We start from the raw sequence: 17,449 nt of genomic DNA on the forward strand, positions 1-17,449 counted from the left end.
CTGGGTATACCTAAAAATACAATGTTGGTCGTTATTGGACACTACAGACATTTCTGGAGAATAGGACCACTTCAGAGTCAAAGAAAAGGAAGCAGGACCCTCCGGTACACAGACAGCCAAACACGTACCCAGTCCATAGACGTTACCTTCGAATCACCAAAGTCTCACCCCTACAGACACTTTCTAAAGTGCCTACTAATAAATGCTCAATCGCTTTCTAAAAACAAGCACCACATCTACCACCAACTCACTGACATACACCCTGACTTGCTCTTCATAACTGAATCATGTTTAGGACATGACATGGTTCTAGTGTTGCTTGAAGCCGTTCCTCCAGACTCAAACAATCATAGGAAATTAGAAAAGAAGGTGGACTAGCTGTTTTATTCAAGCAAGCAATAAATCTCATCAAAGCTGATGACATTTCCGTACCAGGTTGTGAGGCCTTCCTCACCAGATCCAACCCCATTCCAACTTGCTCCTCTAACTTCCTTCTCCTTTACAGACCACCATCCATTTAGGCAACACTCCCAGACACATTTCTAGACACAGGTACGAACCCTATAACACTACACTCCAACCTATCAATTCTTGTTGAAATATACATTTGGTTTGACAAACCCAATATGCTCCATCCAAAAGCTATCATCACTCGCCTAGTCACACTGAACCTACATCAAATCGTACTCAAACCCACACACATTGAGGGACTCATCATTGATTTCATTTTTGCAAGTCCAGAACTAGTTACCTTTCAAACGATTACTCTAGTCAAATGGTCACACCACTTGGTAACTTTCTGATATAAAACGAAAACACACCTAAGACCACCTTAACTGCATCCACCGATCAAATTCCATTTTGAGTACTTATAAACACAGCTAACATTCAACAAGAATCTAAACACCATAAATTCAGTTCAAAATCTTTAGTGGCTACAGAAAGCTTTCGATAACCTAACACCACTAAGAACAACTGTAAGAAGCTGGCTCTTTATGTGATATGTCAAAAACGTGTTATACCATGTACAGAGTCCAGGGATTCTATTACAGTGAACAGGGGCTTGCTATGTTATCCCAAAAAGCTCTATTAGGGAGTAGTGTGGCCGAGGAGCCTTACTCTTAAACCAGAGGAGTGAGAGACATCTGCAAATACACACAATGATAAATAAATGACACACTACTCAAGAAGCAGATCCACACCAATGTATAAAAAATATCAAGCAGTTTTATATATGTTTAGGCATCAGAGAAAAATTGTTTCTGGTATGTATGCTTATCAATATAAGTTCTTTTCACTTTAGAAATTGGACCCAATGCAATATTTGAGTTCTGCAAGGTTATCCTATGGAAGGAAAAGAAAGTTCTGCAAACAGGTGCAGCAGAGTGACTTGGTACCAGTCTTCAGGACTTAAGGTGAATGGTGGGTAAGGTCCAAGGCAGCACCAACTGTACACCACCAGCGGCACGAATGCGGGTGGTTTAGGGTGCATAATGACATCGGAGCACAATATGTTTCTATGGAGATCAGTCACTGCAAAAAGAGGCTGCAGACCCTTTCTCCTCTTCTCCACGGCGCAGGGGCAATGGTTGCAGAGGTGTCCTTAGGCTTTGGGTTTTCTTACCAGAAGCAGTTGTGGTACAGGTGTCTTCCGTGTAGAGGCTGCAGACAACCAAGAGTCCAGGAGGGGTAAAACCACGATGAATTCGAGCTCTGGGGGACTAGGGAGCCTTGTAGGCACCTGTGACCCACTTCAACTCTGGTGCAGTAGTTGTTTCAGGTGTCAGGTTTGACGGTTCCAGAGGCCTCAGATTCTTTGCTGTTGGAGTTTCTGCAGAATGCAGGGAACAGGTTCGCTGTTTCACGAGAGGTCTTCGTTCCTGGGTGAAGTGCCGGCATGTCTCTCTGGCTTAGTGGACTCAGCAGCTGCAGGACAAGTTGGTTTTTGGTGCAATGAGCGAAGGCTGCAGGCAGGCCGGCATGGTTGGCACCTAGTCATTTGCTGTTTCTTCTGTTCTTGCAGGGGTGCAACTCTTCTCGACCGTCCTCCTCTTCAGGTCAGCAGGTTCTGAGTATCTGGTGCCAGGGACTCCCCTAAATACTCAATCTAGGAGTGTTATGGGAGTGTAGGGTAGTAGCAAATGAGCTACTGACCCTTGAAGTCACTATGCCCCCTATATGACCATTTACTGTGGGAAGTGGGCATAACCCTGTCCCAGAATTCTAAGTATGCCATCACAAAGCCGGCTACTTCTGAAAATTTATGTTCACCTCACAGTAGCCCAGCTTAGGGGTGGTATTAGCCTGGGTATGGCACGCCTACCTGACTAGCTAATTTTCCTGTTTGTCCAGGTGCCAAGAGGGTCCTAGGAAAAGTAGCGCCAGATTCGCATTCCAAAGGCGGTAGTTCTTTTAAGTTGCTGCCCAAGTAAGGCGAATCAGCAGGTCACCCTGTGGGAGGGAATGTTACATGCTCTTCCCAGACAAGCTTTTGTCCAGGGCCTCCTGAGAGCAGAAACTCACACCCTAGGAGGTCAGAATAGTGTCTCGGGTGGCAGGCTGGCAGAAACCAATTAGCAAGCAAACCAGAGATTGGTAGATTTCCAGGTGGACATCTAAGTTGCCCTCTGGGTGCATGTATTGGTAAATCCATCAGAATCAGTGTCGGTTATACATACAATACAAGATGTTTGGTACCAAACATTCCTATTATCAGTGAAGCCATCATGTAGCTGAGGAACTCGTTTAAACCAGTATCCAGCACATCTTAAAATGACTTCCCTGGCTGGCAGTAATAGGACTGACTAGCACAGGGGCATATCTGCTCATGCAGGTCTTCCCTCACATGTATAATACAGCACCCTGACTTAGGGCTGTCAGGACTGCTGTAGGGGTGACTTAAAATATGTCACGCAGTGTTAGGGCACATGGCATACAGGGATGTGTGACATTTTGTGTTTTCACTTTGGTGTGCAATGGCAGTCTTGCATGTGCTTGGTGAGGGGTATCTTAGGTGGCACAATTTCTACTGCAGCCTTTAGGGACCCTCTTTAGTACTGCAGTCCCTAGGTGCCAGGGTACCATTTATTTGGGACTTACAGACGGTGCTAATGGTTTTGCCTATTGAGGGAACAATTATAGAGTTTTGGGAACAAGCTCTGGCCCTGGGGACCTGGCTAGCAGGAACCCAGTGCACTTTCAGTCAAAATCACATCATTTACCAGGCAAAAAGTGTGGGTGACCATGCCAAAAAGGGTCACTTTCCTACAACAACAAAACAGGACAAAAGACAAAAAAACACCTTGGAGAAATACAGAACTAAAAACATAAACCCACAAATTAGAAAGCTGAAGCATACCTGGTTGACAACAAACAGCAATCAAGAAAAACGTCACCTGCGCAAACTAGAATATACAAGTCAACAATCAAAAAATCTAAAAAACTGTACTATTCAGACAGAAGTCAAAATGTTACATGTGCAAATAAAGAGTTGTATACATTCTGACCAATTTTTGTGAACCTAAATGCACTGAAGGAACTCATCCCATTACTCAAGTATTCACATACAAACTGGCAAATCATTTCACAACCAAAACAGACATATTGGACTCCTGTTTAAAACAAAGGAAAACCACCAGCGCTAACCATCCCGTCAAAAAGTAGGCTAACCCAGCCTCTGCATTTCTTCTGTCAAATGTCACAAAGTGAATTTATGGATCTGGTCAAAGCACGCAGGCCTGCCGGCTGCCTTTCTGATTCTTGCCACTACAAAGCTCCAAGAACATTCTTTTAACTACTTCTGCTACCAAACCTGTAAGAAGAATCATCAATAATTATTTGACTATGGGAATCTTTCCAGAAGACCTAAAAAAAGACATACATATTCTCATAATTAAAGAAAACTACCTGGACCCACATGACCCCGTCAACTTTAGAACAATTACAACCTTTTCTGGGCATACTGATAGAAATAGCAGCATTCGCCCAGATGTCACAATTCATTGAAGATAACTCCATGCTTTCAGACTACCAACCGGATTCCACCCAGAATCTGCCCTTATCTCCATCTGGGATGACCTTAAAAACACAGTAGACCCCAACGGGGTGCTGCACTACTTATCTTTGACCTCTCATCTGCCTTTGAAACACTGGACCATGACACTCTATAAAGCCGGCTGTCAGGATTGAGAGCAGCGCAAGAACACGCAAGCGCCACTAACCTTACTCTGAGAGCCAGCAGAGACGATAGACGATATTCCTTCCGACTCCGCACTACACAAGCCCCAACACTGGAATATAACCACTGTTTGAGCCTGTACGGAGAGGGGCCGGGAGGTAGATGGACATCGGGGGATAGGTACTTCTAGTGACGGCTGGTCGCTACACCATGAGGTTACTGGTACTGGGACACTGCAGGTAGAGGAGGAGACAGAGAGTAAGAGGTTAGTACCGTGGAGGTAACTATGTAAACCAAAAACCCCCCTTTCTTTCAAATGCGGACTCACCAGTTTAACCACCCCATGTATCCTAGAAGGAAATCCAAACATGCGCAGGCACACGAATTCAAGATTCACCAGAAGTATGGAGAAGTTAACTTCACTCCTCGACCTACCGCGAAGTAGGCACAATGTACCTCTATAGAACTACAAAGAACAAGCGTTCTCCTCGCCGCGCCTCCAAGAACCACAATACCTCTTGCGGAACTGAGTAGGCCAAGTAAAATGATAAAGTCAGCAACCACTGACAGAGAACACAGCGCTCCCCCACAATGTAAACAAGAAATGGCGGCAGTCTTGAGTCTGCTTGAAACGGAAAGAAAAAGGTACAAACAAAATAGGAGGCGAGCCCGCACTCCTCAGGAATACTTGCACGACTAGATAGGACTGGAAACAGAAACCTTCCGGGATCCTCTGACCACGCAGGCTCTTGCTCGGCGTCGTGCAGAACCGGGCAAATACTGACCACGCAGGCTCTTGGTCGGCGTCGTGCAGAACCGGGCAAATACTGACCACGCAGGCTCTTGGTCGGCGTCGTGCAGACCCGGGCAAATACTGACCACGCAGGCTCATCCGCTATGAGACATGACAGAACACAATTGACAAGCACCGTTCTGTCCGGAGGTGGGGCTTATGTAAGGTCCTCCCATTGAGTCAGCCCCCAGCGCCGGATGGCCTTCTGGGACTTGTAGTTCATCCGCAAAGGATTCGCAATACGGAATCTTTTGCATTTGGCCTTGTCGATGGTAGCGATCGCTACACCGGCATAGAGGAGACTACTCTCGACTGCATCACATCCTACCTTCAAAACTGAACAAATGTCATCCATTCTCCCCCTTTCTCATTTAAACTGTAATTCACAAAAGTAGGGGTCCCTCAAGGCTCTATCATCTCAACCATGCTTTTCAGCATCTACATAAAGTCATGACCGGCAATGATCAATGAATTTCAGACTACATGCTATAATCATGCAGATTAGACACGAATACTCCTTAAACTATAAAGCTCCAAAGACATTGGAAACTCTCAAATCTTCAGTTGCATCGAGCCGTTGGTCAGTGGATGACATGGTGTCATCTCCAATTGAATGCTTTCAAAACTGAAATACTCACATGACGCTACTTGAAAAGTTTTTACCGATTTGACGCCACCGCCTAAAGTATCTTAAGGAAGTAAGAAACCTTGGGATTGCCATGAACTCCAAGTTATCAACGAATGCCCAAGTGGACAAATTAGCACGATCAATCTTCATTACCATGAAAACTCTGTGCCACATCTTCCGTCACCTTGCATTTCCACGCACGGTCCAGGCTACTATCTCTTGCACTGTCTAAATTTGATTACGCAAATGGCCTATACCACAGTTCATCTTTATCAATGATGAAAAGACTACAACGGATTCAGAACTCTGTTGCCAAACTACTCCTACATGTAGACACAATCCCGCAACTCCCCTGCCTTGAGGGCCCTACATTGGTTATCGGTTGCCAAAAGATCCTCATTCAAGCTGCTTAGTATCGCCCACAAAGCAATACATGGAACTTGACCACTTTTCATCAGGAATGAACCTCCACTTAAGATTGGCAGCTCGCCTCAAAATCCCACCATAAAGAAAATAAACATAGGTGGTATATCTTTCTCTGTTCAAACAGCCAAACTATGGAATTTAATCATTCATTCCCCCAAATATAAGATCCACAAATAAGTATCTTTCCTTCAGAAGACTACTCAAGAGTTTACTCTTTTTTACATAATTGCCATACTCTTTACAGCATATCTATTGTATTTGTAAACATTTATAATTTTATTATATGTATCTAAATATGTGTATTTCTGTGTGCAAATATGTATAACTGGTTTTAAAATATATAGATATTCTTTAGGTTGGCTTAAGAAATGTATATATTACTTATTGTTAAATATATATAGATGTATTATTCTATGCTTAATATGTTTATAGTATTTACAGAAGACAGTGGTCCTTGTAAAGAGTAATTTAACCACAAGAAAATAAATATGGAATGAAATCAATTCTATATAGTTACTATCCAACCGGACAGTAAGATTTAATCAGTCATCATTGTAAGTATCAAGCGAAAACACAATTTACAGTGGTCCTGTATCCAAAAACATAAAAGTGAGGAAAATTGTGAAAAAATAACAAAACGGAATAACAGAACAATCAGGCAAGACAAAAAGGTTTGTTTGTAAATATGAAAGGTGAAACAATCGTGATAATCAACACAACCGTTACACATTGCATAAAAATAAGATAGCGTGCACGGTGTTTAGGAAGTCGACGACGTTTCGATCCTGTTTACAAAAATAATGGGATCATCATCAGGACGGATCAAATAGTTGCCTGAAAGACATACAGCCTCTACAACTAAATACATATTTTAAAAGAAGGGGAGAGAGAAAATAAGGAAGAAAGAAAACACAAAATTGAGAGTATGGTAATCCCTAGGGAAGCCTCCCTTTAAGCAAAGTACAGACGGCGCAGTGAATCCTATTGGAAGTAAGAAAACGTGGGTAGTGCGGCAGTGATTACGCCCTGACACGGTGGTAGTACTAGACACATTGATGGTGTTTGGTAGTGAGAAACCGTAGACACTGCGGTGGTGATTACACCCTGTTGCAGTGGGATTTCTAAACACACAGGTGAGAAAGCATGCAACGGTGATCACTCCCTGACGCGGAAGGAAAACTTAACCTAATGGCTGGACTTACCACTATGGTTCTGGTAAGGAGACTGGATAAGGGAACCACGAGGGCCTCTGTAACAAGGATTTGCATCGGGACGCGTCTACAAGACTGCGTGGCAATCACTCAGCGGAGTGAAGCTGAAAGGTAAAGAGAGAATTAGAGGATGAAGGCTGAGACAAGGCAACCAACCTCGTATGGAGCAACTCTTGCCTAAGGAGCTGCTTGAAGTCGGAGAGGCTCAATGGCTAATGTGACAAGGAAATCACATGTTGTATGTCCGGAGTAGCAAACTGGATGTCGGCTTACTTCCTTCAACTTTATGGGGGGAAAACGGAGGTGATGATATTTGGATCAGAGGCAGCTAAATGGAACAGTAACTGCTGGCCTCAATCCTTAGGATGCTGTCCTGTCCCGAGTGAAAAGGCCAAGAATTTGGGAGCTTTGATGGACATGGAACTTAGCTTTATGGCCCAAGTGAATCGAACCATCTCCACATGTTCCTTGCTTATAAGGATGTTTAAAAAAATCTTCCTGTTCATCCAGTGTCCGGCTAGGAACCAGATAGCGCTGGCTCTAGTACTGGACAGATTATACAACTGTAATATCCTTTACCTGGCGGCTAGTAAGGGTTTACAACATAAACTCCAGGTGATGCAGAATGCACTGGTAAGACTCTTTTTGGACATTCCCAAAAGACAGTCAGCCAAAAAGCGACTAGAACACCTACACTGGCTTCCCATTGAACAACGTATCAGTTTTAAACCACTGTGTATGGTCCATAAGTCATTACATGCCTTCTATCTTCAGAGACTGAAGACCATGTTCAAATGGTACTCCCCAGGCCGACTACTTTGCTTCTCTCATCAAATGCAACTTCTGGTTCCAAGAACCAGGAAGAAGAAGTGGGGGGACAGGGCTTTCTCAGTGCAAGCGTGTGAGCTCTGGAACTCCCTACCCCTCGCACTTAGATCTATTCCTCTTCTGCTCCCATTCAGAAAAGCCCTTAAGACCTAGCTGTTCTCAGGTAAACGGTGAGCTGAAGTTTCTCTATTCTTCTTCTGGACGATGTGTTATCTGCGGTCTATCTCTAGCGCCTTGATGCAGTCGGGTGACTGTTGTGCTATATAAATATCAAAATCAAATCAAAATCAAATCAAACATGGGGATCTCTGTGGAATATGGGAACAGGGTGAGACCTGAGCGGTCTTACCTTAGTTTTGCATTCGCAAGCAGCTTTAGAAACTGTTGGTCCAGGAGCGGTCTCACGGTGTCTAAAATGAGCTCAGCGGCTCAATATATAGAAGGGTGCCGAGATGTGGGGGAACGGACGCTCGTTGCCGGTAAGAGGAAGGCGCTGTTTACATTTATTGAAGATAACTCCATACTTTCAGAATACCAAACCGGATTCCACCTGGAATCTGCCCTTATCTCCATCTGGGATGACCTTAAAAACACAGTAGACCGTAACAGGGTGCTGCACTACTTCTCTTTGACTTCTCAGCTGCCTTTGACACTGTGGGCCACAACACCTTAGAATTCCCCCAGGCGTCAGACTGGATCCGGTGTTTTTTTTTCCATCAGTCGTACCCTTGCACGTCGGTAGGCATCGTCGTGCGACTCTGCGAGCGCCGTTGGCATAGTCGCCGCCGAGATGACGTCGCTGGAGACACTCGCCGATGTCAGTTCTTTTTTGTTACGCGCCAGCAAGCACAGATCCCGGAAGAGCACGTACCCCCAGTCACTTTTTTGACTGAGTTTTCAGAGGCTTTTTACCTAATTTTTCCTGAGTTGTTCTACTCTTGGTGTCATAGGGATGCCCGGTGTCATGAACTGTGGGGACTGTCACCGCATTATGTCGGTGACGGACCAGCACCGCGTGTGTCTCTACTGCCTGGGGCGCGACCACGACTCTGCGCCGCTCAAGGTCCCGGTTCCGTGGGAAGTCGAGGGACCGGTCGGGGAGCCGTCACCATCGCTCCTCTGGATCTAAGTCTTCGCACTCGGGGTCAGGTAAGTCGAAGCATTCCAAGAAGAAGTCGAAGAAGCGTTGTCGCTCTTAACTTCCCTTTGCCCGTCACGGCTGAGGGTACTGGTTGTGCCACCCCTGCGGCACCCGGGAGTCTCCGATGTCGCCACCGGCCTACCCGCCCTTCCCGGGTCCGTCGGCGACGCCTGCACTGGTGCATGATTTTCTGGCTGCCATTGTCCGACTCTCTGGGCCACCTGGCCCCGCCGGTGTGTCTTTGAGTACCAAGCTACTTTGTATCACCCACAAAGCAATACATAGAGCAGGATCACTTTTTATCAGGAATAAAAATCACTAAAAACATCAAACAAAGAAACCTCCGCTCAAGATTGGCACCTTGCCTGAAAACCCCAGCATACAAGACAGAAACTATGGGTGGGTACATCTTTCTCTGTTTAAGCAGACAAACGATGGAATATTACCCCCCAACAATGCATTACTTATGGTTATGGTACACAAATACACTATTTTAATCTTAACATGTCTATAGCTCACTGCATAGTTTTCATGGTATTTGATTAGATGCTTGTGGGTCTCTAATTTACTTATCTATCACAAAATGTAAATATGATCTTAACACTTCTATCTTGCATTATTGAGGAAAACATAAAAATAAAATATAAAACATTTAAAAATAAAATATGCAGATAAAATAGCTTTTATGTACAGCAAGTCCTGAAAGTCTAAATTTCAAACTTTCTATCGATACTTGCATATATGAAACTTTATGCAATGCAATTTTATACTTGGTATTTTCCTTATACATGTATACCCTTTCTATGTAGTTCTGTATCAATATATTTATTACTTTACTCCTACTTATTCTCAGGTATCGCTTCTGTTCTTGGTGTAGTGGTTCTCTACATCCGCCCGCCCCGGGATGCCTTCGGGTCGTCATGCTCTTTATAAATCCCCAAGCATAGCATAACATAGCGTACTGTAGAAAAAAAGAAAAACAAATGTCAACTCCCTCAAATGCACTACTCTATGTCTCACCCTATACCTCTCTCAATATATTCTCTACATATACTCTGACTCACCTGTAACTTCATTCTACTACTATGATCTCCCTATGAACTTTTCTTGACTCTTCCCTCCTCTATTCCTCCTGTGACTCCTCTCAATTCTCAGTTTACTACTATGATCACACTAATAACACTTGGCCCGATTCACAGAACTAACTTAAGATAAAATCCTAAACTTACTACCATTTTGGTTTTCACAGAAGGCAGTTACTCATTTTGGTATTCACAGAAGACCCTTACTCATTTCGGTATTCCCAGAAGTTAGGAGTCCTAACTTTAGGACTCCTAAATGCCTTATGTGAATACCGAAAGTCTTAAAGTTCCTTCCTCTAATATCCCTCCAACATAAAAAAATTATAGGTCAGGCCTTGATAGGCTCGCGTCTTGACTACGCGAACGCCCTTTATCTAGGCCTCCCGAAATATCTTCTAGCTCGTTTGCAGGTCGTGCAAAACTCCGCCGCTAGAGCCATCTTTGGACTGCCACGAAGGGCTCGCGCGTCGGAGTTGCTTGAGAGACTTCATTGGCTTCCGATTGCTAAAAGAGTCACCTTTAAGATCCTGACTCTGGCCTTTAAAGCTCTCCACTTGACCGGTCCTAAATATCTCCGGAAGCGGATGGCTTTTTACGCTCCAAGGAGGTCCTTGAGGTCCGCATTGCAGGCCAAAGCAACTGTTCCCATCATTAAACGTGCTCGTACTGGAGGCTGCTCTTTCCGGTATTTGGCCCCGTGCTGTTGGAACGAGCTTCCTTTTGCTTTGAGAACTACTTCTAACCTGCTTGCTTTTCGAAAGGACCTGAAGACGTGGCTTTTCGCCCAGTAATTTCTTTGCTGCCAGGTGGAGGGCATTGTGTTATGTACTTTCCTTCTATTTCTCTCTTTGCCAAAGTGCCGGGACACTCCATGGAGTAGCCGCGCGCTATAGAAGAGCCCTTTTTAACATAACATAACATAACATTAAAGTTAGGATTTTTCTCAGTTTAAGAGTAGTAAAGTTAGGAGTCCTAACTTTCAGACTTCTAAATGCCTTCTGTGAATACCGAAAGTCTTAAAGTTAGTATTTTTCTCAGTTTAGGAGTAGTAAAGTTAGGACTCCTAACTTTAGGACTCCTAAATGCCTTCTGTGAATACCGAAAGTTTAAAGTTAGGATTTTTCTCAGTTTAGGAGTTGTAAAGTTAGGACTCCTAACTTTAGGACTCCTAAACAGAAAAAAATCCTAACGTTAAGACTTTTGTTATTCACAGAAGGCATTTAGGAGTCCTAAAGTTAGGACTCCTAACTTCTGTGAATACCGAAATCAGTAAGTGTCTTCTGTGAATACCAAAATGAGTAAGTGCCGTCTGTGAATACCTAAATGGTAGTAAGTTTGAGATTTTGTCTTAAGTTCGTTCTGTGAATCGGGCCCACTACCGTCCCTCCTCTATCCCATTCAATCAAAGTAACAGACTCACATGTCCACCATTCAAATTAACAATTTATATTTCACTATACTACTCCACCACTAATCCTTTGCGTTCTGGAGTAGCGTGGTACTTGCCAAAAAGAGCTTAAATGCCTGGTCGGGGGTAGTAAGCACTATATAAATACAATTAAAATACAATACAGAACTTACAGTTCTGCAGAATATGTAAAACAAAGTGTTTTTAGAGAGCGAGTGAGCAGTTGTACCTGTCTGAAATCCTATTTTACTTACGTGTTGTCATTTAGTGTGCATGGTTGTTTTTTACCTTAACCTATTGATTACTAAATGTACAGACAGGAACGGCTTCCCGTCACACGCTCTCTCTCTGTATTTAAATATATATATATATATATGTACACAAACACACACATTTACATACGTATATTAAACATATAGGATTTTAGCCATTATTCATTTTGAAAACAGGAATTTTCTCATTCAATTTAAAATGTTTGAACTAAATAAATAACTACATCAAAAGCCCAGAATATGTTCTCTAATGGAAACTATACCAATTGTGATTTCAAGACTTTTTTAAGTTGGGCAAAATTTGTAAAATTGCTTCTGTATAGCGCTAGTGATTCAGTTTTTGTGTAACACTTGACAACTGTGGAAGTTGCAAAGAAGCTTGCACCTATGGGATGAGCACTCACTTCTAAATGGCAGAAAAAAGGCAGTGATTTCACCAATGAAGAGTCATTGAGTTTAGCTTTAGATTAAAAAAGAGATGTACAGATCCAATCGTTTTAGCCTTCTGTGAAACATTTGCTATTGTTCAACCCTAGAGACTTGGAAAATAGTTTAACAGCATAGTATTCTGGTAAACTGAGTCAACTCTACAGAATAGATAGTGAAAAATAGTTTGACTTGGGAAACCAGACTGGTACCCTATAATGGGTTCATAAGTTATAAGGGGCCCAGGCAGTAAGATGCGTGACTGTGTGGATGAAACCGAGACTTTTCATATGGTTCATAATGTTGGTGAAGGTAGTAGAAAAAAAAGGCCTTCTTTAGAAACAATGCATTGAGTTGATGGAGCTTTGTCCCTACAGCACAGCATCCCTGAAAAGCAGTACAAGATGAGATATCTTAGAAAACTCCAAAACAAAAGGGTTTGTGCGTGGCCATAATCCTAGGTGACCTCAAAATATTGTGATATCAGCTTCACAATGTGAAGTGCAATAGAAATATCAACATGCAGAGAGAGGTGTAACCAGACAGGGTGAAACAGTTAGGAGGTGGACAGTCAAAATGGTGCATAGTTTAAACCACAGGATCCTTAAGAAGCAGATCAATAATTTTAACATGCAACCTCGAAAGGAGGGATGTGAGATATTGTACGATAAAGACACTTCCCTGCCTGAAGGGAACTAAAATATTCAGAAGAAAAGTACTTCCAAATTGTGACATCAGGGAGGCAAGGCACTCTCTATGCATGAATATTGTTATATATGTCTACTTACTGAGTCCGTAGCAGGTAAATGGAGTACCAAGCAGTTGGGGTGCACACCAGAGTGATACAGAAATTTAAAAAAGGTTTGGGTTGAAACATGGAATAATATTATTGAGTAGAGAACTGTAATACTGAAGACCACATAGGTCTATATATTAAAAGCAGGTAGAAGGTATATGTCTAGAATGACCCAAGTGATTCTTATCTGTTGTCAATTATTTTGTTGTATGTATACTTACCTCATCTTTATTTCAATCTAGAGAAAGCGAAGGGAATCTGCCTCCAGTTCGTCTTCTATTAAGAAGGTTAAAAAACCTTGAAGTCTGGCACCAAGTCAGGGAGCTCCTGCTACAGACTTTTTGCACGACTAGCTCACTGCCCTACAGCATCGGATTTCCATTGCTAACATACTTTGGATCCATCATGGGTGGAAGGGTTTGTTCGAGATGAGCGTAATAGACTTCTTTGAAAGTGGTAGATGGTGTGTTCTTTGTTAAGAAGAGAGACCATCCACCTAGGCTGAAAAAACAAGAAGAGACCTTTGATCTATCTATTTATACTGCCCATCTGGATAACCCTGGGCAGAAGCTTGATGTCTTGCACTTGGATGAAGATTGATAAAAACAAACTTTCACTGCTGAGCACTCTGGAAAGGGAAGCTTGTCTCCCAATCGAGGATGGGAGCAGAAGACAGTGCTGTATCTGTAAGCGGCACATCTCAAAATATGTTCCAGATCTGCAATGGTCTAAATCACCATTACTGTTCAACAATAGTATTGTGATTCTCAAAAATAAATGTGTTTTCTTTGTGTTTCTGCCTTCTTTGCACTGTTTCTGTGCGCATCTACACATCTGCTGAAATTTCCATGACACTCTCCCCTATGAACATCTGACTTGTGATGTACTGAACAGTTGTCTAAACACCCAAGATAGAAGTTTCCGCACTCTCACCTTATATTCTCAATGTTTTGTTTATGCAGGAAGTTTTAAAAGGTCACTATCTTTAGGCATAATCTACATAATACTCTTTTGAGTAACATGTGCTGTATCACAACTAGATTCAAAAGCTTCCCTAACAGGCGGTATCACTCTCCTTGCTGTAAAATCCAGCACTTCCAATACATACATCAGTTGACTCATCTAGTGCACACTTTACCTTCTGTATTTGCAGTGCAAGAGCACACCAGTATACAGTGTTTGGCACAGTAAAGATCGCAAGTACCATGGTGCAGTCATAGCCCAGCACATCCCTGGATTTATTCAGGGTATCATCTTTAATTAAAACACATATATTAAGCTGGTTCACTGCACCAGGGACTTTGCACTGGTGGAAAAACATAGGCCAGCAACAAAGAAAAAAAAACTTACCTTAGCATGAGTATCTGTTCAGTTCTTCAGTATTAGGGTGTCTTTCATAGATTCACATGCTTGAATATTCCCCGTCGTCGAAGTGGGAGTCCCACGGTAAATAAAATAGCAATAACATACTAATAACATATGTATGTAAATACATAACACATAAAATATATACTAGAAAAATATAGTAAATACCCTCAAACAATTCCTACATAGGAATACATGGTAGAGAGAGAGAACACTTGTAACACATTCCTGTAATTATGTTAGTCCAAACTACAGCCAATCAGGCGCCAGCACCCTTCCAGAAACTTCTCCTCAGAGCTCAGTCCCTCAGATGTTCTACCACACGTTGTGTGAAGGGAGTCTCCCTGAGCTCTGCTCAGTTTTCTCAACTTCTTCAAGTTTGCTGTGTTTTCAGTATGTCTTCAAGTAAGAAGTCTTTATTTAGACCTTGTTCTTCTTGTGGGAAATTATGTCTTTACCCTGAGGACCCCCACAAGAAGTGCATTTATTGTCTTTATCCCGACCATGAGGTTGGTAAATGCAAGTTTTGCAGAACTTTCTCTACAAAGACTCGTAAGGACAGAGAAGGCCGTCTCCTCCTTTGGCTTCAGAGACTTAAGGATAAGGATTCGGCACTGTCGGATGCAGAAAGCCTGCTATCTGGACCTTCAAAAGCAGCCTCCAAACGTAGTAGTGTGCAGGATATGCCTTCTCCATTTCTGAAAAAGAAGAAACTTTCACTGACTGTGGCTCCTGTGGTGTCCTCACCACCTCCTACTACGTCTACGCCCACGAGACCTGGCTCTCAGGCGTCTTCTGCTGCTTCCCATCATGGTTCTGCTCCGAAACATATTTCTTCGTCGACGGGAGCTTCGACGATCGTCCCGACGACGAGATCTGCCGTCTCCAGATCGTCAATGGCGACAGTGACGATGACATCAGCCTCCGGATCGTCGACGACGGCAACATCAACGTCTTCCATGTCGACGAAGGTATCACTTAGCTTTAAGACTGTCCCGTCAACGATACCTATTGCTTCGTCATCTACGAAGAAATCTGCTTCGTCATCAGCAAAATCATCGTCGACGAAAGTTCTAAAGAAATCTTCTTTGTCGTCGGTCCCGTCGACAACTACTCCGTCGACGGCGGCTTCATCAATGATGACGACTTCGTCGACGACCTTACTGTCTACAATGGTTCCGTGGGTCCTTCTGCAGTGACTCCGTTGACGCCTGAGCCACCATCGTCTTCGGCACCGTCGACGACGGTTCCATCTTCTTTTGCTTCCTTACTTTTGGTGCCGTTTTCTTCCACCGGGTCTGGCTCCTCCACCGTCGACCCCTTGCGCCAACGTCGTAAGCGGCCAGTTGACCAGCTGTCCATCCCAGATCCACAGCCTCCCTCGCCCATGTTTGCCACGGGCTCTGAGAAGGACTCTGGCTCTGACAATGATGTGGATGATTCCTTCAGAGTGGCAGGCAGTCCTTCGGATTTAATTATCAAGTGCCAGGACTATGGTGATGATGATGACGACCAATATTCTCAGGCAGAGGAACATTCTGTGCCGGTTCCAACTGCGACACTGCCTCTGTCGCTTATCTCAAATGTCCAACATATGTTGGATGACTACAAACGGAGTTTCTCGCCCTCTCAGCAGGGTTCGCCTATGCCTCATGCACCTGCGGCTGCGGCGGCTCCTGTCGCTGTTCCACCACCACAGCCACCAACGCCTTCTCCTCAGGTTCAGACGTCAGTTAAAATACACACTACGGTGTACCCTGATGACGATGACGACGTCCTTCCAGAACGTGAAGATGGAGAAGTTCACGATGACGATGATGATGACACCACCCATATGGCCGAGTGGGACGTCTGTCAAATCCAGATGCCTTCACCTCCTCCGGTGGAGCTCGGAGATTCTCCTCCGGTGGACATTGCAAGTTTCCATCAGCTGATGGATAGAGCGGCCCAGCACTTTAAGCTGCCAAGAGTCCAGAGGGAGGAGGACTGTTTCCTCTATGATTTTAAAAATCAACTGTTCAAGCAAGTCCACACTATACCCATCATAGATTTCATTTGGACTGTAGGGGTGAAAATAATGCAAACTCCAAATTCATTGCCAGCACAACAGCCTCGCCTTGAGAAAAAATATAAGGCGCCCTTCGGATCTCCAGCGTGCCTTGTTGCTCAACCAAAGCCTGACTCAGTGGTCACCCAAGCAGCACAACGTCGTTCACGTAATCCGACTTCTCCAATTACGGCTCCTCCGGATCGGGAGGGTCGCCGCCTGGACGCTATTGGACGCAAATTTTCCACAATGGCATCCACTACGGTGAGGGCGACTAATGCTTTAGCCATCTTAGGCCGCTACGACCGCCAGATGTGGTCGGACTTGTCTGCCCTGGTGGCCCTCATCCCAGAAGCTTTCAAGGAGGAAGCCTTAAAAATTCTTCAGGACGGAGAGAGAACATCAGAGGAAATTATTGACTGCGCAGTTGACATTGCTTGCACTGGCTTTCGTCAGCTTGCTGGGGCAGCGTCTTGTGGAGGCAGGGTTTGTTACGGTCCACCTCTACCGCCAGGAGGTACAGGCAAAAATCCTTGATATGCCGTATGACGGCGAGTCGCTTTTTGGGGCGCATGTCGATGAAGCATTACAGTCCATTAAGAAGGACACTGATACTGCTCGCTCATTGGGGACTTTTACAGTTTTGAAAGCAACCTTTTCGTGGTGCAGGCGGAGGTGGCACCTCCTCAACTTTTCGTGGAGGAAACACTCAATATCGCTCCTACCACCAGGGTAATCACTGTTACTCCTCCAACCAACAGCAGTCCACCCGGTAGTAGTCTTCCAAATCCTACAGGGGAAAATCTTTATATAGAGGATCCACTCCCAAACGACAATGACTTGTTTATC

At 44.0% G+C, this 17,449-nt stretch overlaps 1 protein-coding gene across 1 annotated transcript in view; it reads left to right on the forward strand.

Moving 5' to 3' along the window:
* The window catches only part of DMAP1 (DNA methyltransferase 1 associated protein 1), a 588,998-nt gene extending 575,010 nt beyond the window's left edge, over positions 1 to 13,988 (forward strand). Inside the window, exon 12 of the mRNA XM_078663703.1 lies at positions 13,431 to 13,988. Coding sequence (XP_078519829.1) covers positions 13,431 to 13,490 — 60 coding nt within the window. The 3' untranslated portion in view covers positions 13,491 to 13,988. The remainder of the gene's footprint in view (positions 1 to 13,430) is intronic.
* Positions 13,989 to 17,449: the final 3,461 nt, after the last annotated feature.

Source organism: Lissotriton helveticus, chromosome 1_1 (assembly GCF_964261635.1).
Source record: "Lissotriton helveticus chromosome 1_1, aLisHel1.1, whole genome shotgun sequence".
In the NCBI taxonomy this organism is placed as follows: Eukaryota; Metazoa; Chordata; class Amphibia; order Caudata; family Salamandridae; genus Lissotriton; species Lissotriton helveticus.